The 24,037-nt window shown below is 41.9% G+C and overlaps 1 protein-coding gene across 2 annotated transcripts in view; it reads left to right on the plus strand.

Moving 5' to 3' along the window:
* The window catches only part of tbl1xr1a (TBL1X/Y related 1a), a 59,227-nt gene extending 35,926 nt beyond the window's left edge, over positions 1–23,301 (plus strand). The window contains exons 3-16 of one of the 2 annotated variants that reach the window (XM_072390211.1): positions 14,458–14,559; positions 16,281–16,426; positions 16,634–16,859; positions 17,116–17,248; positions 17,551–17,692; positions 19,033–19,096; positions 19,420–19,517; positions 19,650–19,710; positions 19,803–19,924; positions 20,126–20,200; positions 21,877–22,004; positions 22,343–22,508; positions 22,605–22,706; positions 22,783–23,301. In XM_072390211.1, the coding sequence (XP_072246312.1) occupies positions 14,502–14,559; positions 16,281–16,426; positions 16,634–16,859; positions 17,116–17,248; positions 17,551–17,692; positions 19,033–19,096; positions 19,420–19,517; positions 19,650–19,710; positions 19,803–19,924; positions 20,126–20,200; positions 21,877–22,004; positions 22,343–22,508; positions 22,605–22,706; positions 22,783–22,809 (1,548 nt within the window). In that variant the 5' untranslated portion in view covers positions 14,458–14,501 and the 3' untranslated portion in view covers positions 22,810–23,301. Of the gene's footprint in view, positions 1–14,456; positions 14,560–16,280; positions 16,427–16,633; positions 16,860–17,115; positions 17,249–17,550; positions 17,693–19,032; positions 19,097–19,419; positions 19,518–19,649; positions 19,711–19,802; positions 19,925–20,125; positions 20,201–21,876; positions 22,005–22,342; positions 22,509–22,604; positions 22,707–22,782 lie in introns of both variants that reach the window. The other variant, XM_072390210.1, reaches the window with a different exon arrangement.
* Positions 23,302–24,037: the final 736 nt, after the last annotated feature.

Below are 24,037 nucleotides of genomic sequence, written 5' to 3' on the forward strand. Positions count from 1 at the left end.
ACCCTCCCAGTCAGTCCGTCCAGTCCGGTGGGTTCAGTGTGCACCTCACCTCGTGCTCCTGCACCATGAGACTGGAACTATTGCAGTCCGGTGTTCGAGCTGCGGCCGCCTCGGGTCTTTTCACCTCAAAGTGACCAGGGAAGTTGGTCAGCTTGTCCATGAGCACAGCGTCACCCTCAGAACATCGTGGTGTTGCTGACGGCGGTGACAACAACAGTAATATCGTCTCCTTCGACTTCCGGGTGACGATCCTGGGAAAAAAATCTCGAGCATGCGCAGAACGCTTTACCCGATCCACTGTCGCCTACATGCACATTCAGTGAACATTTGCATTGAGTTATCTCAGGGTCTTATTTTGATCGCGAGTAATCCGATCTGTTTTTTTTTTTTGGTCAGATTAAGGTGTCTACGTGAACTGAATAACTCAATCTTATTTTAATTTAGCCATTAGTCCGATCCGATGGCACACATGTAGAGTTGTCACGATACCAAAATAAGTAACCACAACACTATATCCAGACAAAGTATCACTGTTAAAATTATAATTATTTTCATGAACTGCAATGTATTTGTACAAGTTAAAAACACTTATTAATTACGTATGTTGTTATGTGCATGATAAACATGCACGTGCTGTGTAGCAGAAACTGACACCGTTAGTATAGTAATCCACGGTAGTACCATCTGTAGAATTTCTAGTATAGAAGGATCCATAATGATTTGGCACTGCGGGGTACTGTGGATATCGTGGGTATCGTGGAGCTCTCTACACTCATGTAACCCCACTGAATGACCGTTTAGTGGTAAACCCATGAACTGTAAACTTTGTGGACCATGAACTGTAAACCCATGTTTACAGTTCAGTTGTGAAGCTGTGAAGCTGCAGCTTAGGCCTGGGATGATAACAAATTTTGCTGGACGATATACTTTACTACAAATTATTGCCGATAAACGATATTATTGTCAATAATAATATATCATAATGATGCATGCCCTTTCAAATGCAATAAACTTTTTCTATTTCTCTCTTTATTTTACCATTGTAATTGTAATTTCAAGAACATTTAAATATCCTAAATAAATAAAACAAAAAATAAAATGGACTCTCGGTCTCTTTCAGCAAAAATTGCACTGAATAACAATTCTGTGAGCGCACACCATTGTAGACCAAACGCCTCAGTGAGTGTTGACTGTCGGGATGAAGGCTCTGCATCTGGAGGTGCAGTTTTTTTCCCCAGCTGGGAAAACTGGGTCGGGTGTTTATGCTTTAGGGGGGCGTGTGAGTTTGTTGTGTTGCCTTTTTTTTTTTTTTGGCCATCACTTTTGAACAATTTCAGCATACTGGCTCGTCAGTGTTGATGGGCTCACCTTGCTCATTCGGTTTGAAGCCGAAATATTCTCACACCGGGGCTGTGGTATTTGGCTTTGCAATCATCTTTTTTCCTCGCGCCGCTCCAAACGAGGCTCGCTTGCTGCACTCTGTGTCTGTAGCCAATGCTAGCGGCCCAGCCTCCCCCCACAGAGACTGGATGACTGGCAATAGGGCTCACTCCATTCATTCCACTATGGAACAAACGTGCCCAGGTGCTGAGACTGAGCACAGAGTGAACCCTCTTGTCATCCAGCCTGGTTGGAGGCGAGAGAGGGGGAAAACAAACATGCATGCACATGGCAATATATCGAAAAATTTAGTTAATTTGAATTTATCGTGTGGTTTATTGATTTATTTTATTATCGGCCCTGGCCTGCGGCAGCTTTTATATTTAGGTATGAAGTGCTAAAACTGATCTTCACTGGGTAAACTGCTGCTACTGGTCTGCGCAGCTACAGTCAAAACCTTTTGGGAAGGTGTGTCCAAAATTCTCTTGATCAACAATATCATTCAAAACGTGGTGGCTTCTAGAAATTGTAAATCTTACAGTATATTGGACTTTTATTAAAATGGCTGCTGCATGTATGTAGTCAACACAGTATACTGCCTATGATGCTAATCAGATTAGCCAAAACCAAAAATGCAACTACCAAAATCTCCCCATGTCAAAGTAAAATAGATGCAGTCATTATGGTCTTAAATAATTCCACCAACAACAGTCAAGCAGCAACCAAGGCTTCATAAGTGGAAAGCATAATTAAAAAGCCACAGTTATGTTGCCAAGGTCATTGTTCAAGCTTAAAACTTGGGGGCCAAGCAAAGGAATAGTACATTTAACAATTCTAAGTTAGCCACCCAAAGTTTGAACTCGGCTGTCTCGACAACCAGAGATTGGTCAACCGTGTCTGAGCTATGGTGTCATTGTAGTTTCCCTGAGTGTGACAACAGTTTCATTGTTTAATTTATAACTGGTCCAGATACTTTCATAATATAGAGTGAAACAGTTCTAAGCATTGCTCAAATCAAAATCGTCCCAACCCCCACTGCCTGAACTCCTTTCTGCTCCTCTCTGAAAATAGTCCCAAACCCTACAGGTCTCAGACAGAGCCTTTAAATAGGGATGAGCCCCACTTCTGCACTGCTGCAGAGTAAAATCAGAGCAGCTTGTGTCATAGAGAATGTGAAACCTTAATGTTGGATATTATTAACGCAGACTTGGAAACAACACACAGTGCTTGGAGACATACTGGTGTGAGATGGCAGTTTGTATTAAACTGTTCAGAATGTTGTAGTAAAGTCAGGACAGCCAATGTCGAACCAACAATTATGTCTAAGCAGTAAATGTTTTTTTTTAGTTGATATTTCAGAACAGATATAAATGTTTCTATCATTATAGACTTATGTTGCATAACATGTTACCTTTGTAAAGGAGGGTCAGTGTGGTCATTTCTCCACTCACGCACAGTGCAGAACTGCCGCCATGTTCCCTGTTCTCTTACAACTTTCCCTGATTTTTGCCAGGTTGGTGAAATGGTAACTGTTTTCTTCCACAAAAGAAGGATGTGGTCGGAGATCAACTCTATTGCCCTTCTAAATAAGCTAAAGATGCGTTCTGTTGGTGAGTCTCCAGAACAACACCAGAGGAATTAAATTTTCCTAATGACCTTTAAACGCGTAAATGCAGTCAAATAAACTGATTTAGTATGTATTTGCATTTATAAAATCAGCAGCTGCTGGTTAATGCATAATTTTGACGGGCCTAATTTCAGTCACAATATCAGACTCACTCAGTGGGACTGTAAAGAATCCGATTAATGGCTAAATTACAATAAGACTGAGTTATTAAGTTCATGTCTACACCTTAGTTTGACTTAAAATTGGACCGGATCGGGTTCCTCGCAGTCGGATTAATACAGAGAGACAACTCGGGTGATAGTCGCACTAAACGTGTTTGTAGACGGTGAAGCACGTGGGGAATTGGACTTCGTGCGCATGCTCAAGATTTTTTCCCGGATCATGACCCGAAAGTCAAAGGAGACGATATTACTGTTGTTTTATTGTAAATATTTTCTGTAGTACTGTGTTCTTAGCAACTTATTTTTCATTACTTTCTTTTGCAAATAGAATAACAAAGCCAAGTATTTGTGTTGTGTTTATCTTTTATCCTTTATCCTTTAGAAAAGCTCTTATTCAACCCTGCTTTTCTGACCTTTCAGAAGCAGTATCATTGAACAGATTATTTGGAAATGTTGCACAGCATCTTTCAGAGAGGAAATAATGCATGAAGATGTTAAACTAGCATGATGAATAGTAAAAGTGAAAGTGTAGTATGTCTGCTGTGGCCCGCTGTCATATCGAATGCTGAAACTGCTCTGCAGATTGCCACCGTGAGTACTTCCATTAAAGAAGGTTAATACTTCAGCTTCTGGCTACCATAGATGAATCATTTTTGTATTGTTTTCCTAATGCCCTGGGCCAGAGCTGTACATTAACTTTTTCAGCACATAGCAGAAGTGCTACAGAGGCTGACAGTTTTTTAGCACAGAACCAGAGAGTTGTAGCACACCCTAAAAATGCCTGCCACCTCTACAGAGGACAATTAATGCAGCTCATCACTTACACAGTAACATCAGCCAGTGTAATTCGTATATACAAAATGTAATACAATTATAGAATAATAACTCAAAAGGTTTTCAGATACAGAAGAAGCATCGTTATTACACTTTAAACAACACATTTGTACATAACATATTTACACATAAAGCACTGCCAGTCTAAAGATTTTATAAATGGCATCTTGGCCCTTTGGGAAGTGGCCAGCCTTTTTTCGCAACCTTGGTTGGGTCAAAGTTCTCCATTGGACAGCCCTCTGTGCTAATGCGCATCAGGTTTTCGCTGGTCAAAACATGCAGGCTGCTGCGGGTGCTGTTTTTGATTCGGCTTTGTGCCGAGAATCTGTGCTCGCACTGAGCAGAGGAGATGGGCAGTACAAGAAGGATCTCCACAGGAAATGATACCCAAAATTTAGACTAAAGTGCGATAAGGCTCCTTGGTGAGGAGGATCTTCCACAGGGAGAGGTATTTTTTGTTGGCAAATGAGGTCCTTACGACTGCCTTCAGTTGCTGCCATTCTTCCTGGACTCGGTCCACCGCTTGGTCAAGAAACAGATAGGAAGGATAGGGAGGGAATGTATGGGAACATTTAACTTAAACACATGAAATGAGAAACAAAGCATTGAAATTGATCAAAAATACATTTTATCTTGCCATCCCTACACTTCATGTACTCTCACTTTCTGAGAATGTTGGAGGAGAGACTGAACTTCTGCCCGGCCATAGTCCAGTAGTTCACTCTGACTCTCTGACAAAGAATAATCAAAGGCCTAAATTTGGTAAAAGCCAGCTCCTCTTTCGCCACACAGTAGGCCACATTCATTTTCTTTTTTATCTGAACAAAAAAAAAAAAAAGAATAAAAAAAAATGAATGAATGTTACATCTTTGTATGCGTTGATAACAGACACACAGACAGAGACTACAGAAACACAGGCACGCACGCACAGACAGAATATAACTGCGTTTAATTTACTTCGAGGGCAGCTTTGTTTGCCCGGGCGACACCGGTGGCGATGGAGTGGCGAACGGTACCGGGCCGCTCCGTTTTTTGCTGAACGAGATGGGCATCTCGAGCCAGGATGTGACGGTGGGATGTGGGATTGTGTTTTTGCACGTCGTCTTTCTTTAAAATGCAGTTGCCCACAGCATATGGATTATCCTTACTTATTTTAAGTGGTGCTGTCTGACAATAGGAGCAGTGCATTACTTGCTTTGTGGCATTGAACTTTAGCCAGGCGAACTCGTGCTCCCACTCGGTGTAGCTATACGTTTTAGCTTTCACTTTTGGCTCGTTTTCGGTTGGTGTTAGTGGGTCCTCGTTAACTTAATTTTGTACATCGTTGTCTGTGCGTCTGGGGTGTCTTTTTGTTTGTTCTGTGTTCTCAACGTGAACAGGTTGAAAAAATCTCTTCATGTTTGTTGTTTGCTTGTTGCTGGTGGGAGTAACGTTAGACACTGTGTACCTGTGCCAACCCAGCCGCACGGGACAGAGCGGGAAGCTGAGACCGTGAGGAATTGTGGGAATTGGCGTCCAATACACAAGACATAACATTAATTGCTGACCACAGTTGACTACAACTACCAGGAAGGATAGTCGTGGTACCATCGTAGACATACAGAAGCAATTTTTTCTTTTAAACTAGATTCGAGACAAGATTTTTAATTTTTTTTTGTGACTAAATCTGCCCACAGCACCCATGCTACAGGCCACAGCACCCATGCTACAGGCCACAGCACCCATGCTACAGGCCACAGCACCCATGCTACAGGCCACAGCACCCATGCTACAGGCCACAGCACCCATGCTACAGGCCACAGCACCCATGCCCTATGCTACAGGGCACAGCACCCATGCTACAGGCCACAGCACCCATGCTACAGGCCACAGCACCCATGCTACAGGCCACAGCACCCATGCTACAGGCCACAGCACCCATGCTACAGGCCACAGCAGCCATGCTACAGGCCACAGCACCCATGCTACAGGGCACAGCACCCATGCTACAGGGCACAGCACCCATGCTACAGGCCACAGCAGCCATGCTACAGGCCACAGCAGCCATGCTACAGGCCACAGCAGCCATGCTACAGGGCACAGCACCCATGCTACAGGCCACAGCACCCATGCTACAGGCCACAGCACCCATGCTACAGGCCACAGCACCCATGCTACAGGCCACAGCACCCATGCTACAGGCCACAGCACCCATGCTACAGGCCACAGCACCCATGCTACAGGGCAGATCAATTCTTAGCACAGGCATGTTTTGATGTAGCACGTGCAACATATATGTCGCACTGTACAGCCTTGCCCTGGGCTTGTTTGTTTATTTGCACTTTTTTCGTGTATTTGTTTGGCTATTTGAAATTATTATTATTATTATTTTGAGCGGGAGGGGGAATTACACAGCACATATTCAAATATTGCATAACATTTCATTTAGTATCAGATCAGTGCTTTTTAATAAAAGTCATTCAGAAACCAATGCTGCCTAAAAAAATATAAAGAATTAGAACTGCATAACACCTTTAACTCTTGTTTATTTGAACAATATACGGTAGGTTTTAGCCTGTTTGAGGTTGAGGAAGCATGGAATGAAAAAAACTGACATGTTTGTTTAGTTTCCCTCATTCTACAAACTGCAAGACGATGTGTTGAATCCAGCACAGCAGAGCTGAATGTGCTCCTCCTGTTTTATGATAGTTAGATTTCTTTATTTTTCTTCCTACTTTGGCTTTAACAACTCATTTAACTGAAATATTCTTTTTGGATGCGTTGTGATCATTTTGAAAAGAAATCTAAAATCAAATCCACAGCTGTGCAACATGTTCATTTTCCAGCTAAGCAGTTTTTTTTCAATATTTCTTGTACTGCTAATATTGTTATGTTATGGTAATAGTGTGAGAACATGATGAACATGATGAAATATAGATCCGTTATACACAAGAATGAGTTTCTTTCTTTTCAGATATTTAGTTAAGCATAAAACTTAAACACAATCATTGTCAGATGTCTATTTATGTTCCAATGTGACTGTTTCAACAGAAAATATAAAGACACCTGGACTGATTTGGTGGCACAGCAGTTAACGTTCTCCAACTACAGAAGGCTGGCTCCATGCACGTTGTGCCCGTGTTATTTAGCCTTCACAGTGTTAAATAACGCTCACTTGGGGCTCAGTTTTTTTGTGTGGCCAAAACTTTGACTCCTCTGCTCACATAGTTGAGATCAGTCACTGACCACGATGCTGAGATCAACCCTGTCTAATAAGATCACTCCATCCTCATGGAAAGCGTAAGGCTGTGTTATAACATGTAGGTGTAAAGCACAAACCGTGCCACCATATGTTGCTTCTTTTGTGATTCTTCTGTATAATTGATATTTGTGGGTCTCTGTCTCCCATCCTCCCTCTTGTGCTGAACTGTGGCCTGATTCAAGTTTTACTTGCACATGTGAGTTTGCCTCTGGCAGCTGTCACAGAGAGAGGGTGGGGGAAGGGTGGGATGCAGAGACAGAGATTCCCTTCTCCTCACCCATCCCCCTCTGTTCTTCCACACTGTCAACAAAGAGGCTCCTGGCTGCAGCTGGAGGCTCAACAGTGCCACTGCAGTGGGTCCGTGGTGAAGGGAACTGCAGCTTGCTGTGTACAGACCTGCTGTCACATGGGAGCAACAGCAGGGTCAAAGTGATCGCTGACTGAACAGTATGTACAGCTCAGACTGGGTGGAGACTGAATGGCAGAACGACAGTGGCTCTCAGCTCATTATTTCAGAAATGAAAACATTTTTTACATTTTACTTATTTACACTTCAAATAATCCATCCTTCCTGTCTAATGATAGCTGTTTGGTTCAGAGCTCAGCCAGTATCGTGTGTACAATACACAACAGCTTCTGTTTCTTGTGACCATGTGTTATTAAGATGCTGACAGAATTTACTTGTCATGAGGCATCACTAATGGCCACGTAATAATCTTTTCCCACTGATGTCACCGGGGTTCTCTTAATTCTATGAAAACGCTTGCAGACAGCTGTAATGTGCATGTGTTTGTACAGTTGCACCGTTATAAATTGGAAGTCTGATGCCTGGTTATGATTCAATAATTGGTCTATTCAAGTAGTGTTACAACAGCAAGGCATCATTGGGCTGTAGCAGAGAATGCTTTCTGTGTCACTTCAGACAGAAGGTCCAGGCACAGATGAGTGTTCTCCTCTCTTCTCCCTCTGCTGTCCCCTGGGTTAGGAACAGATACCACAAACAGCTCAGTCATGGCAGCCTTATCCTCCTGTAAAGGTGATGCGGGTCCAAAGTTGTTGACTTGACTGTGCTGATTTAACAAAAGAAAGCAGTAGGGATGTAACGATATGGAAATTTTAATATCTCGATTATAGTGTCCAGATTATCACGGTTAACGATTTTATCGCAATATTCTCAGTTGCTGTAGAAATGTCCAAAAAACACATCCATTGAAATAATTTCACAGAATCTTATGATTTTCTTATCATACTAAAACACTAAAATCGAATCAAACTGGCACAGAAAGAGTTAATTATGTAACTCGCTGCTATTATCAACTCATGTTTTTAACTTGCTATTATAAATATCACCAGATGTTCTTCCTAATATTAATAAACATGTTTACATGAGTTTACGCCGCCTTACATTGTCGGCTCCGCTCAGTGGAGCACACAAAGCTGACAGTAGACTGGGTGCCTTCGGTTCCGTTTCATTTGGAAACACTTAGCAACACAGCTGCTAACACGGCTAGTAGCTGCTCGGCTCGTAGCTGCTAAGTGTCTCAAAACGAAAATAGAAAAGGTTGCATTTTAGGATGATAGATACTGCTCGGTATACATCACTGACAAGTTAACAAAAAGTTACACAAGCTTCCTAAAGCTGATGTCCCTCACATGATGTATTTGAACCAGAGCATGTGAACGGAGCTGAGCAGTGAGAATTTCCGCTCCTCGCTCACATAGGTGTTCACACAAAGAACGATTTTTGAAGTGTAGGCTAACAGTTTTGGGCGGATTTTCGCATGCCCTAGACTTGTGGTGTGAGCGGTAACGGAGCGGAACTGGAGTGGCACTGAGCAATCGCTCCAGCCATTTGATTAAAAACTTGCTCCGCTCCGTTCACAAGCTCTGATTTGAACTGACGTTTGCTCATCTTGCATTGGCTGTAAAACTGTGGATGACGCTCACGGAGATGGGCCAGTAGATTTGTAGTGTTACTGCCTTTCTCAGCAACTTTTTTCTTGCATGTTCTTCAGACAGGATAACTGTCCTCCAGTTGTCCCTCTGCATTCTTAAAAAAAATAAATAAATATGCCCAGACCTCGGATTTCGTCCTTTTAGTGGGGTGGAAAATGTCCTACTGCTGTCAGCGCTTTCCGCCATGCTTTTATTGTCCATGCCTAAATTACAAGTTACGTATTCACGCAAGACACAGTCGCAAGTTGATCGCAAGGCTTGGATGAGGCTGTTATTACATATCCCGATAATCCACCGAGTTCATGAGATTAATTCAAACATAAACGGTAATCTTTATCACGTAAAATTTCACCGCAAATTACCGTAATACCAGTAACCGTTACATCCCTAGAAAGCAGACACCTTGGCACTCTTTATTGTGTCATGTGCATTGTGTAATTGTTTTCGGTTTGCGTTATCCCGTTTATTAGTCTTCATATTATCTGTACATAGTAAATAAGGAAATACCATCGTTGTGTGTGATTATATAGTTAACTTATCACTTAGCCAAAGGGAACAGAATAATCATCAAGTAGATAAATTAGGTCTCAAATTCATGAGAAAATATGGTAGCTCACGGGAGCTGTTATGTGGCTACTTGCGGCTATAAGAGAGCTAACAGAGGGATTTCTACACAGGCACTCTACTGGGACCACTTCATCCACACGCCCCCCTGCAGCACAGTTTATTTACTCCGTGCTCTGTGACAGTCGGCTAACTTCACACAGAGTTTGCTACTGCTAGTTTTTTGCAACATGGCAGGATATTTATCAAATGTTGACAATGTGAACAACGACTTTGAATAAGATGGACGTTCTTACCGGAGTGAATGAGCTGTGCTGCAGCCATGCGTGTGGATGAAGTCGTCCCAGTCGAGTGCCTGTGTAGAAATTTCTCCGTTAGCTCTCCTATAGCTGCAAGTAGCCACATAACAGCACCTATGAGCTAACAGAGCAGTAGTAAGCGTTCGTTCATCCATTCTTCTTAAAGTACTGGTGAAATAAAGACAGATAATGAATTATTTAGAGGCTCCATCGTCCCTGCCCTGTTCACTCCGTTATATGGATATACGCCGATCGCAAGTAATCTAAATAGCTCCCAAAAGACGCCGACTTTCGCCAAACTGCTCTTGGTGAGCAGATAAACGTATTTCATGCCAGAAATAAGGTCTAGGTTTAAAAATACCAGAGTTGTGATGACTGCATAGGATTCTAAATATAGTGGCCATATGGGGACAAAAATGCATTTATGTTATTACATTTGCAGCGTTCGATAAATAGGCCAGAGTCCGTCTCTGAAAAAGGCTCGCAACAGCGCCAAAATAAGGAATGACATATGTACTCGCCATAGAGAATGAACAGGGAGAAATAAGATTGACGTGTTGAAGTCCGGTGCGGGAGGGATGGAATACATTACGAACATATTTTGAAGGGCCATAAAAATTACGTGGAGGGCCGTATCCAGCCTGCGGGCCATAGTCTGGGGATCATTACTTTACATAGATAATGCAGTTCTGCAAATTCCTACATCAAGAGAAGACCCATTTTCATGATGAAGGATGGACTATTCGCTTGGCTAGCTGCTACTCTGAGGATATTAATGCATATCAGTAAATCCATTTCTAACATCCAGTGTTAGGCGTCGGCTATCAGTCATCTTATATACTCAGTGAAGGAATTGTGATTCTCAGAGCTTCCCAAAACAAGCTTCCCTGAACAAAAAAAATCAATGATTCACTGAGGAACTCCACATTTCAGTTCACAGGTGGTGACCATTTTCAAATATTTTTAGTAGCTATTGTTTAACTCATGTATTGTCATTTTTATTTACTTAGACCTGAATTGATCAGTGATCAGATATTGTTTTGGGATAATTGTCTATGCTGAAGATTTCACAAATCAAGTAAACAAGATAATACAGACGGTGTTGGTGTGACGGCTGAGGAATCGTGGTTTTGTTAAAATGAACATCCTGTCGTTTATACATTCGTCCATTTTATGGAATAATTGCACTGCAAACCGTGCAGAAAGTACACAGCCAATACTACCCAAGTGGTGCTTAATGCCAATTTAGTTTCATTACTGTACCGTTATTCTGTCCAATGAAGTGGAAAAAACTCCAATATCGTCTTGAACACTAATCCTAACTTCTTCTTCAGGGTTGGATTTTCTGCAGAGTGGCCACAGATCACACTAAATATGCTACTGCTTCAGACAGCAAAAATCTGGCATCCTGGGAAAAGAAATCTAAGCACCCACAGTACACCAGAGACACAGACGGCCCCTCCTCCTGTAAGACAAGGCTGCAGCCCCTGAGCTCCAGGCTTTACTTGGCTGATTATTCTCTGGGGAGGTGGCATTTAAGCTGTTCCTTATTTGGAACTGTGGTAAACTTGTGTTTACCACTCTTTTTAGTTAATGTACAAATGCTATGTCAAACCAACATCCTGTGACATTTGCTTAGTCACACACAGAAGAAGTCGTATCACAGGAGCTGCTCATTTCCTCTCACTTGTATTTACTAGTTGAGTAGGGTGTAATTAGTTTATAGCCAGATCAGTGCACCAGTGTGGTGTGTTTGAGAGAAAGCACCTTGGTATATTAACATATCTGGCATCAATACATTTTGTATTATCATTATTTTTCTTAGCATTTGCTTTTTTTTGTTTGCAAAGCTGGTCTGCGGTCTAAAGTTTTTTCATGAGACTTAGCCTCTGATTGATCACTATGGAGCAGTTCCAGCGTGGGCTAGGCCATATATTAAAAAATAAATGATATTGAACAGTGTGCTTTTAAGCTATATTCATATGCATTTCCACTATAAATCATTACATAAGCAACATGCCTTGATATCAACTGTTCCACTCACAATCCCTCAATCACAAATAAAGTGTTTGACTTTTAAATGATTAATTAAAGAAGTAGTGCCAAAGGTCTTTTGCATTGCAAAACCTTAAGTGCAAACAACAAATGAATTATTGTCCTTTTGGCACAAGTCTGCCTAGTCACAGTAAGCAACTGATGTAAAAAGAAGGATCAGGTGAATCGCAATAAGTGTGTTAGTAACAAATACACTTATACAGGTACATAACATATCCCAGAGCAGATGTGTCAATAACAGTACTTCAGCTTCAAATATATATATATATATATATATATATATATATATATATATACTCGGCCTTGTTTTTCACTGATTCCACCGAATGTGGCCTTATTTTGCAATATTCGGCCGAATATATTTGGTTACCGAATATTCAGTGCATCCCTATCTGAAAGGGCTTAGAAGTTGCAACCAAAGTGCTCAGAATCAACAGTGTAACTCGGTCTTTGTTGATGGAGTGTGTGAGTGTGTGCTGTTTGCTAATGACACAGAACGGATGCGCTGCACACATCTCTACAGTAAAAGAACACGGTTATTTTGGTCAGAGAAAATGACTAAATAATTATTACTTCATCAGTTAAGGAGGATCTCAGTCTCACCTCTGTCTTGTCAGATGGACCGAGTCTCCTTGCATGGATCCGGTCCTTCCCCTGCTGCTCGCTCAAACAGTGTGTTTGCTGCTAAATGGCCATATACTCTGATCATCTGTCACGTTGGCTGTTGTTGCGTTTGTTTGTGCTGAAAGACTTTTGCTCTATGAATCAAAAATGAATGAATGGAAATGTGTAATTCTTATCACAGAGGTCGACACAAATTAATCATGATTAATATTACATTATGATACAAGTATCTCTCGGTGATTCAGTGTGTTTTGCTCCCCTGGTTGTGAGAGAGCAGTCAGTTCCTCTGAAGCCTTTTTTCTCTCATGTCTGATGATGCACGATGGAAACAGACGTGGGTGTTCTTGCAAAGGTTTGACAAAAGTCTCCTCAGTTTCCTGAGCAGACTGTAGTTTCTTCAACATGCTACATGCTAAATTACATTCGTCCTATTTTTTTTTAAATAAAAAAGATTTATTTATTTAATGTCTTTTCCAGGTTTTGTCTTTCCCTCAGACTGATTTGGTTTCTTGTGCTCTCATTAACTCCTTGTTGACAACTTCTTCAACATCCCCTCCCCCGCTGAACCCATAAAATTGTAAAACTAAAATGCAGTTGGACAGTGGGACAAGTCTTCAGAGCGTTCACACATAGTGAGGGGTGACCACCACTCAAACCTCTGATTTGCCTCAGATTGGGGCCATTTGTGGCCTCCAACATTTGTCTGAGGTGAAAATCATGTAGTATGAACTAGATTTTACTGGACAAAGTTGGCGAAAATGTGAATTTAATCCAATGCTAGGGCCCTATAATTTCCACAGTCGCAGAATTGGCCAATTAAAACAATCTATATTTTAATGCGGAATATCATGGAATTTGACATAATTTGACTGAAATGCTGTTTTCGTGTGGAAGAGGAACGCATGTCTGGAGAAAACTGCACAGAGGGAAGCAAATCTGGGTGTCAAACTAAGCCCCCTCCACAGACTGAGCCCCCCCCCCCCCCCAAAAGTGGACGCCCACGGCTCTGTCTCTGTCGTCGAAAAAACTCAGAAACTCGGCACCAGCCCAATACAGAGCTGAGCAATACCCAAATGACTTACATGTGACAGGTTGTTCTGCAATTTTTGCCAGCACTCGAGTGACAACTGACAAGGTACTAACTCCCAAGGACTAACTAGTCCTACAGCTTAAGTAACTTGTTGAAGTTGAATTTGAAGAAGTTTAAAATGTTGGTTGTTGTTTTAGGATTCAGTTTCAGTTTCAGTGCTTGCTGCTTGTTTTTGATGCACTTTTGATCTACTGAGGACATTTTTTTTCACCTCAGTAAATTTAAGATAATTTCTATTTAATTTGTGGACATTTTAGTCATTTACATTAAAAATAAAAATAAAACTGATTTAATAGGTTCCTACAATCCAATCTTCCAGCTTTCAGCGCCAAACTAACATGCTGTGTCTGATGGGGAAACGCTTGGGTGGCACTTGCACTCACTAGTTTAGTAGTGGAAGGTGTATGTGTTGAAATAAATAGATCTCTGACGGCAACTATTTGATTAAAAAAAAAAGCAGCCTAACATTAGACAATACTTTGGGATGTACTTGATTATAATTGGCTTCCATTTCCAGAATAATAAGTTCCTACATTGCTTTCACCATGATGTTCAAACACATGTGGCAGTTTGATGGCACGTGTCAACATTTCCCTGCCATTAATGAACGTCTCTCTGTTTTTCAGGCAAGGTGTATGCGTGCTGACCTCATGGTGTAACAGGATTAAAGATGAGCATTAGCAGTGATGAGGTCAACTTCCTGGTCTACAGATACCTACAGGAGTCAGGTATCCCCGTCACATTCTCCTGTTCATCGTGATATTTTACAAATAATCTGTCATTGCTTCTGATTTTCAAACAATTTTAAACAGACCAAAACTATCAAAATGATCATTTGGTTAGAATTGAATGGGTTTATGATGCATTTTGGCTCCCTGGGCCTTGCTAGGTTCTCACCTCTCTTATTAGAAGCTTGTGCATCTTTATACTTTTCTTCATACTGATTACTTAAACCAATTAAGACTGGATGCATTAAACAGATGCAGTTTTCCCTTGCCTCTCTCTTTAATGGGAGTTAAAGTGTTTCCTCCTCCAACATCTCTGACATACGGAGGCTTTGCCAACAGATCAACAAGTCCAGTAAAGTTTGGATGTGAATTTGGTCATTATGTTGTACATCAGAGTCACTGCAGTGACCTGCCTCAGTGTTGCCTTCACTCGGGACTTCAAATGAATAAAGCAATCAAACGGAATTACCCCACAGAGATTAACACCTGCTGCGGCCATGTTGGTAACTTGGCTGACTGTAGTAATACTCATCAAGTTAATACAGAGGAGTATTACCTGTGGACCATAATGAGGCCAGTTGAGCTAGGTGTAATATTAGACATACATGTAGAGCAGTCATCAGGATTATAAATGGGAAACAAATCAAGAAAGTTGTTACTTACACATCTACCTTTTTTTTTTCTTTTTTTTTTACAACCAAATGCAACACTTCCTGCTGACCATTCAAAAGAATGTAGCATAAAGACACTTTGGCTTTACTTTCCTATCTAAAGGCAGCGTCCATCTTTTATTGACAGTCTGTTGGAGCTGCTGAAGCCCCACCACTGTGTGGGAAAAGATGTGTTTACACGAAGTTGGATGCACTCGAAAGCTTTTCAGGCGGGGGCCTGTGAATTTCATGGATACTGTGCATAACCGATGCAGAACCATATAAAGTAAAATCTTAAACATTTTATTGATGATTATTTCTAAATTTATATATATTTACAGAACGGTAGCAGCAGCTGATTAAATTCTTTGGCTGCTGTTCTGTTTTCTTCTGGTAAATATTTGCCCACATAATTCTGTTACATAATCTAAACATAACATAGATTTTCACCATTGGATTTCAAAACCTGCCGTGAATGTTTGTACTCAGATGAGAGATGCAACAAATCCGTGACAGGACATTTATTTTCACATTTACTCCTCTGCTGATGAGCGAAGAGAATTACGTGTTGATGCAAGATTTGGAAAACAAAATTTGCCTTTTTTTTTTTTTTTGGATAAGAGCACTTCCAGCTGTGGAACTGTAACCGATGAATCTGTGGCTTTGATAAACATTACGGTTCTATTGTCAACTAGAGGAAATGACCAAAGCCAGAGTAAAAGCTCAGATCAGTGGAAACGAATAGTCATTTCTTGTGCTGGATATCTTATTGCTGCCTCTCCAGCACGCCTCACACTTGAATGTGGAGACTATAACTGATCATGTCAGCTGGCAGGTTCCTCTGAATGGAGATGTGCAAGTTCATAGAATGAGAGTTCCTGCTGGGCAGTTTCTGTTCACACTAAAAAGCTGCAGTGAGTTTATTCACTCATTTCCTCAAAGCTCTACAACAAAGGCAGACTCTCCAAGATCAGCTTAATTAACACATTGAGTTTCTTGTTATTTTTGAGTGCCTTGTAAAAGGAGAAATTTAAATCTGCTCTTGGTTCGCCTCTTCCTCCTCTTCTCCAGGGTTCTCCCATTCAGCGTTTACCTTTGGTATAGAGAGCCACATCAGTCAGTCCAACATCAACGGTGCTCTGGTTCCCCCTGCTGCCCTCATCAGCATTATTCAGAAGGGTCTGCAGTATGTGGAGGCAGAAGTCAGCATCAATGAGGTGGGAAACAATCAGCATCAGAAACACAGTTGTGGAGCTTCTGATGGTTTTCAAAAAGGTGTTACCCACCAAGGGGCTGGAGTGCATCTGTTTCTTTGTTACCTTTTCAACAAGTATTCCTTGGATTAACTAGGCGTGTAAAATAATATCTATGTACATGAGCTAAGTTCTGTGTGTCTCAGCTCTAATCAGTCTTTTGCTGTGTAGGACGGCACATTATTCGACGGGCGGCCCATTGAGTCGCTGTCCCTGATCGATGCCGTGATGCCAGATGTCGTTCAGACAAGGCAGCAGGCTTACCGGGACAAAATGGCTCAGCAGCAGGCTGCTGCTTCAACGCCTGCATCAGCTGCTGGAGGCAGCATTGCTGGAAACCCCAAGAATGGAGAGAATACTGCCAACGGAGAGGAGAATGGAGCCCATGCCTTAGCAAGTGAGTGGGATATGATTTTCAACAGTCGTGACTATTTCTGCTGGGCTCCAGAGTTAAGATTTGTCTCTATTTTGTCATTTTTATTCTATGAATGAAACTAATCACGTTTTTATTTGTTTAGATGTTAGTTAATTTTGCTCCAAAAAAGAACACAGAGAATGAGCTGCAAGGATCTTCTGTAGAGATTGATGAAAGTTTGTTTCTCTTCGCATTTTGCTTGGATGTGTGTTTCTGATCCATCTGAATCTGTCCTTAGACAACCACGCAGACCTGATGGAAGTGGATGGAGATGTGGAGATCCCTCAGAACAAGGCCATGGTCCTGAGGGGTCATGAGTCTGAGGTCTTCATCTGTGCCTGGAACCCAGTCAGCGATCTTCTGGCATCAGGGTGAATCCACTCTCCCTATTTTCTAAAACGCTCCTTGGACAAAAGTACCACTTTCCTGAAACTTCCAGAGCAAAGGAATGCAGACATTCTCAATGAGGAAACTAGCTGTCCCAGTGTCTCATTTTTGAAGAAAAGTCTGTGTCGGGAGGCCTCTTTTTAGTTGTCAGACATAGTTGGTTTACAGCATACTGTTACCTTGTCTTTGCACACCAAAGCTTGCATAGTTCTGAGCTGCACAACAATCATCGTCTTTTTAAGAAGCACCAGTGAAAGAAAACTGAAATATTTGTGTCTGTGTCAAGGTCGGGTGACTCGACAGCTCGTATCTGGAACCTGAGTGAGAACAGTACAAGCAGCTCCACACAGCTGGTCCTGAGGCACTGCATACGAGAAGGAGGACAGGACGTCCCCAGCAACAAAGACGTCACCTCACTGGACTGGAATGTAAGACACACACACCCACCCACCCACCAGCTGTAAGATATGAATCACCCTGCATGAGTCTTTTAGCCCATGATATTAGGTGGAAGCCTATGGACAACTCAGGAATTGTCTGAATATTAAACGATTGATTGATGGTTGTTTTTAATGTTTTGTATCATGCTGATTTAACGGTCCTCACAAGCACTTGCATTTGATCATCTCGCAGCAGTGCTCTGATTGCCCCACTTTCAAGTGTGTTGCAGTTGTTACATAATCAGCTGATTGCAATTATTTCAGCTGGCGTGATCATTTTGCATAATCATTAAAATGGCCTCATCTCAGTTTCATCCAGCTCTGTAAGAAGAACTGGACGAAACTAGCACGTCTCACTTGATCATTATTGCCACATCATTTGCTATCTTTGATTCTACTGTTTAGATGGCACCAGCTGTTCAGCTTTCATTTTCAGTCTCCATTTTCATCGTCACTAAACACATTCAGCAGCACGAAGAACAGACAGCTGTGACTAAAGGCTCATCTGTAGGAGAAGCTAAAAGTCACTGAGTAAGCCAATACAGTATATGAAGAAGAGTGTTTGAGGCTATACTGAAAACCTCTTATCAGCAGCATGATTAAAAGGCTAGATAGACAATTTCCCATAAAAGTACAGACAGGTGGCACAAAAAATTATTCATTGGCAAAAAGGTGGAGAAGGACAGAAAGTGTTGGGTATTCCAAACCATTCCAGCTCACTATAGAACCACACAGGATTTTACGTCAGGACCGGGCATATCTAGCTCCTTCTGGAACTGGCTCACACGTATGTTGATGATGGCCACAGTGATGGCAGCAAAAGCGATCTCACTGAACAGACCTTGTCCCTGCAGCAGGAGTGACCCTCAGTGCACTGTCTTCAGATACAATCCCTTGTGTCAAACATGAACTAAAGGCAGCTGCCTGATGTTTGACAGCAGAGGACTTGCAATGTCTCTTTGTGTAACATACAAAATGCAAGTGCATATAAGATGCAGAGAAAAACGAGTAAATAGTATGAATAATTCTACTTCCTTTCTGTCATCTCTGTCCTTGCACACCTGGTTAAGCTGTGAATTCAGTGGTCACGAGCAGTTGGCCTTAAACCTCTGTTACTCGCTGCTCTCAGATACGAGCAAACTCCTATAATCGGCTGAGTAGAATTCAGCTCTTAAACAGGATATTTGGCTGAAGTTCCTGTTCAGTGCTTTGCTGGGATTTTTTCTTATACCCTTATTAGAATGTATTAGAAGATGTGAAATCAGTCGATTGGTGTCCAAACAGGCACCCACCTATAAATACTTGTTTCTTTTCTTTCCCTCTCACAGAGTGAGGGCACACTGTTAGCAACGGGCTCGTATGACGGCTTTGCCAGAATATGGACCAAAGATGGTGAGAACATTTTCAGTCAAAGTGCACATATTTAAATGTATTTGTTATTTTTGGGGAGTTCAGTGAATTCCCAGAAAAATAAGAAGATATATTTTCTACCATTTGTGAACTGTAATTGGGAATGTGGTGTTCCTTAATATTGTGATGATTTATGACAATAAATCACTGCAGCCCTCATGGCTTTGCCTTCAGCAATGCTGCCATCTCGTGGCAGTTTTCTGTAGTTCATGTATTTTTAATTTCCATTTTGTGTTATTTAATCACTACAAAGCTTAGCAACATTTTGGACTTGATGGCCATGTTTTGTGTGTTTTGTTCCTCAGGTAATCTGGCTAGTACTCTTGGCCAACACAAAGGTCCTATATTTGCCCTTAAATGGAATAAAAAAGGCAATTTTATCCTGAGTGCAGGGGTAGACAAGGTGCGTTTCAGTTTTGTTGAAAGCAGCTTCTTTTCATCGGATGTCAGCATGTTAAATAACTTAGAAGTTCAGATTTGTTGCAGTTCCACTGTAAAGAAAGCAGTAGCTCTAACTGTCAATGTGTTCCTATAGACAACAATCATATGGGATGCCCATACAGGAGAAGCCAAACAGCAGTTTCCCTTCCATTCAGGTACAGTAGCATCTCCTCTTGGGTTTTCTAATCGTGGGTATTTTGAGGATCTACTTGAGCTTGTTAACATCCCCTGTGATTGTCTCCCACAGCTCCAGCATTAGATGTGGACTGGCAGAGTAACAATACATTTGCTTCCTGTAGTACAGACATGTGCATCCACGTCTGTAAACTGGGACAGGACAGACCCATAAAAACATTCCAGGGACACACAGTAAGTGTGTGTGTGTGTGTTTGTATATGGCACACCTCCTTATTGGTGCGGTGTAAGTTTTGAATGCTTCCAAACAGTTCTGGACTAAGTGTATCTGTAACAGATGAACTGGATATTTGGTCAGAATCAGGCTGCAGCTGTCTACAGGGTAGGTGCCAGCACCCTATCTTCTTCATTCAGCTCCCTCATCTCTCCTTCTAGAATGAAGTGAATGCAATCAAGTGGGATCCCACGGGGAACCTGTTAGCCTCCTGCTCAGACGACATGACGCTGAAGGTGAGCTGTCTTCAGAAACATTCTGCATGTTTACGTGCAGACTTAAGTTGAGCTATAGTTGGATTTTATCGGCTGCTGCCTTTGTCCCATTATACATATATGGCAGAGGAATCAAGTCATTGTAGTTAGGGAGTTAAGTACAAGTACTTTCCTTTTAAAGGATATCCGCGGGGTATTAAAAAGTCTTAAAACGTCTAAAATCCAATAATTTGAATGCAAGGCCTTAAAATGTCTAAAATTATCTTAAATTTTCATAAAATGTCTTACATACGATTTTGAAAGGTCTTAAAAATGTATTAACGTTACTTTTATTTGAAACAAATGCTTAAACTTCAGTTTTGTTTTTAATTATTTCGATTTTTGAGGACGCTGTAACATAACAAAACGGAACTAAAGTACCCGGTCACAATTTATCCAGCACAACTTGTTAGTGTGTTGACACGACATCTTTTTCCGCGGTGTTTTGATGAAGCGGGGGGGGTCACCGGCAGCACGGCGCACCCGGCATGTGTTCACATCCAGGCAGGTGTGTGACACGCAAACTCAGATCTGACCACATATGTTCTCTGTCACTTCTCTGTCACTTCTCACTTCTGGTGTGAGTAGTTAGGTTCAGCATTTTGTATTGTAATGTGAAAGAGCTGTAAAAATAATCCTAAACTTTACGGAATTCCCGGCCTCAGTTTCCTTCAGGCCTTTTCTACTTTTTTGCCAGTATGGTTGTGAAATGGGTCTTAAATTGTATTCATTATGGTCTTTAAAAAGTCTTAAAAAGTCTTACATTTGACTTGTTAAACCTGCAGAGACCCTGTTTTAGTACTTGCTGATACCAAGTACCCATATGAGTACTAATCAAGGCCATTACAGTTCTTAGAATTAAACACATTTTCTTTTCTTTAGGCATATTCAACCCAAATACAACTGCACTTTGTGCTTTTTAGTAATGTGAAACTAGTTGGTTACAGTTCTGAACTGTTTTATCACAGAGCAAAACAACTGACAAACAGTTTAGCTGGTGGCAAGTTTTTACCATGCTGAGCGATGAATTTGGACTACTGTACAAGTCTGTACAGTCGTAGCACTGTGCATGTTACTGTTAGTTTAAAAGAAGATAAATGTCGTAGTTACTCTGTTTTTACTGGCTACCTCTGTATCTGGGTCTTATTTCCAGGATGCTAACTGTGCATGTGTGCATGGGCAGTGTTCTTAAACCAGTTTGAGTCTAGTTTTGTGCATATATGCTGAGGAAATGTTACCCCGAACAGCATCATCTGAATTTGTTGGTCTGGCTGTTAATGCTTCAGTGTCATATGATATCAGATAGAATACCTTGTTAACATGGATTTTAAAGTCTAACACATTTAATTGTATGTCTGTCATTACTCTCACCAAAAGCAAAGACAAAGGTCCCGCTGAGGCATAAAAAAGATTAAATAAGTTCAAGAAGACCCAGGCTTCTGAAAAAAGACCAAACGTCATCTACATCTTCTAACCTGGACATGTCTTACATATCGCTGTAGTTGTGTGTGTCCATCGCAAAGCCACATCTCATGTCTGAAAAGAGCTTCATATCTCAACTTGTATAACGTAGAAGCTAGTTTGCTCTTCAGTGGTGTATGCTGCTTGTGGAAGAAACCTAATGGCTTCTTTTTGCTCTGGGTTTTGTGTTTCATCAGATCTGGAGTATGAAGCAGGACTCGTGTGTCCATGACCTTCAGGCCCATAGCAAAGAAATTTACACCATCAAATGGAGTCCCACCGGCCCCGGAACCAACAACCCCAGTGCTAACCTCATGCTAGCCAGGTGTGTATGAGTATGTGAGTTGTACTACACACAGCGTCAGCGGAACACTGAGAACTTGTACTTGTAAGAATTCTGAGGTTGTTCTCAAGTGTGGATTCTATTGAAAGCTTTTATTGTTTCATTGTATTGTTGTGTCACTGGCTGCAGTCTGAGCATCACTTTCTGAACACATTCTGCTTCATGCATTCATAAATGATGCATTTGGAGACAGTGATTCCGAAACCTGCCTCTAAGGCTTTGATTAAACTAAACAAGCTGTCAGTTGCTGCACTCAAGTCGAGTTTCCATTTTTCTACACATTGAAGTGTACTGACTGATGCTGTTGGCTGTCTTCGCAGTGCATCATTTGACTCCACAGTCCGTCTCTGGGACGTGGATCGGGGCATCTGTATCCACACTCTGACCAAACACCAGGAGCCAGTCTACAGCGTGGCTTTCAGCCCCGACGGGCGCCATCTGGCCAGTGGCTCCTTTGACAAATGTGTGCACATCTGGAATACGCAGGTAGGAAGAGAACGTTCATCTGAATCCTCTGAGCACCCAGGTACTCCCTGTTACTATAGATCCCGTATAAGTAAGGCTTCTGTCTCATGTGTGCAGACGGGAGCATTAGTCCACAGCTACAGAGGGACGGGGGGAATCTTTGAGGTTTGTTGGAACGCAGCAGGAGACAAAGTGGGAGCCAGCGCGTCAGATGGATCTGTAAGTCTGCACACGATTGTATGTTTAGCTGTATATAGTGGCCCAGCGCTACAGATGGATCTCTCCTTTCTTCCAGGTGTGTGTATTAGACCTGCGGAAATAGTGCTGCTGTTTGTTGGAAGCCATGGACCGACCATGAATGTGTACATAGCCAAATGACTGTCCCTGCCTGCCCTGTGTACTGCTCACGCTTACGACTATGGCCCCGCCCACCGACAAACAGGAAGCAGAAACAGGAAGCAAGTACCCGACACAGCAGGTCCAGACCTGGGGATGAACAGATGGACGGACAGATAGGCAGAGATGGATAAACGTGCAGATGGAGGCGCCCCTCTCTGTCTGTGCAGACTCTCTGAGAGACGCAGTGAAAAGACAAAAAAAAAGAGCAACAGATCCGTATGTGTACCAAAATGTGGAAGCTGTTTTGCTTTTCGATCTTTAAACCATTGTCATTGTCATCAAAATGTAAAACAATGAAAAAAGTGTTGATCTTTGTTACTAGTCGGATCTCATTGTGCGGACATATCAACTTCTCCACCACCAAACAGAATGGCACTTAGTTTTTTTTTATTAAATCTCAGATCTCTCTTCTCAATGTTTTATATTTTTTAATCTTTGGGGAGGGGCTGGGACTGGCCATGTTGGAGAAGAACAAACACACACACACACACACACACACACACACACCAAGCATTTCTAAAGCCGGTGTGCTCCTCATGGCTTCATGCCTTTTCTCCACCGTGCATGTCGGCCGTGATTTCTGCCTGCAGTTTGGAAAGTGCAGTGGATCACATTCGAGAACAGTCTTGTGCATCCACACTGATGATGCACACACAGCTGCTTTAAAGCAGAACTTTAGTGCACTGTTTGATCAGGCGGTTCTGAACCAAGTTGTCTCTTCGCTCTCAGGCGACAGCTGTCAGCCATTGGGCTAAAACAGTAGAATGACATGGAGCTGACTACTCAAACCTGTTTGTTCATTCATCATTCGTAACCCTGTGGTTATTTCTAATTGGGTTCAGCCTTGAATGTATGAAATAAGCAGTGCCATGAGAAAACCCAGCTGAATCTGCACCTTTACCTGACTAATGGTTCTTAGCTCTAAAACCAGACCTAAACTATTGAGTACTGAGATGTACTAAATCAAATTTCTGTCCGTCACACCCAGATAGTCGTCATGGTTACATGCACAGTAAAGTCAAGCCATGGTTGCAGCCATGTACGTATCCTGGGACAAAGACTCCAGGGTACATAGATGGGAGGGGAATCGAGTCATTGACTGAACTTTGTACAACACGGATGATGCGTACAGATGTTGCTACGGTGATAAA

Source organism: Leuresthes tenuis, unplaced genomic scaffold (genome assembly GCF_036924035.1).
Source record: "Leuresthes tenuis unplaced genomic scaffold, fLeuTen1.0.hap1 SCAF_7, whole genome shotgun sequence".
In the NCBI taxonomy this organism is placed as follows: domain Eukaryota; kingdom Metazoa; phylum Chordata; class Actinopteri; order Atheriniformes; family Atherinopsidae; genus Leuresthes; species Leuresthes tenuis.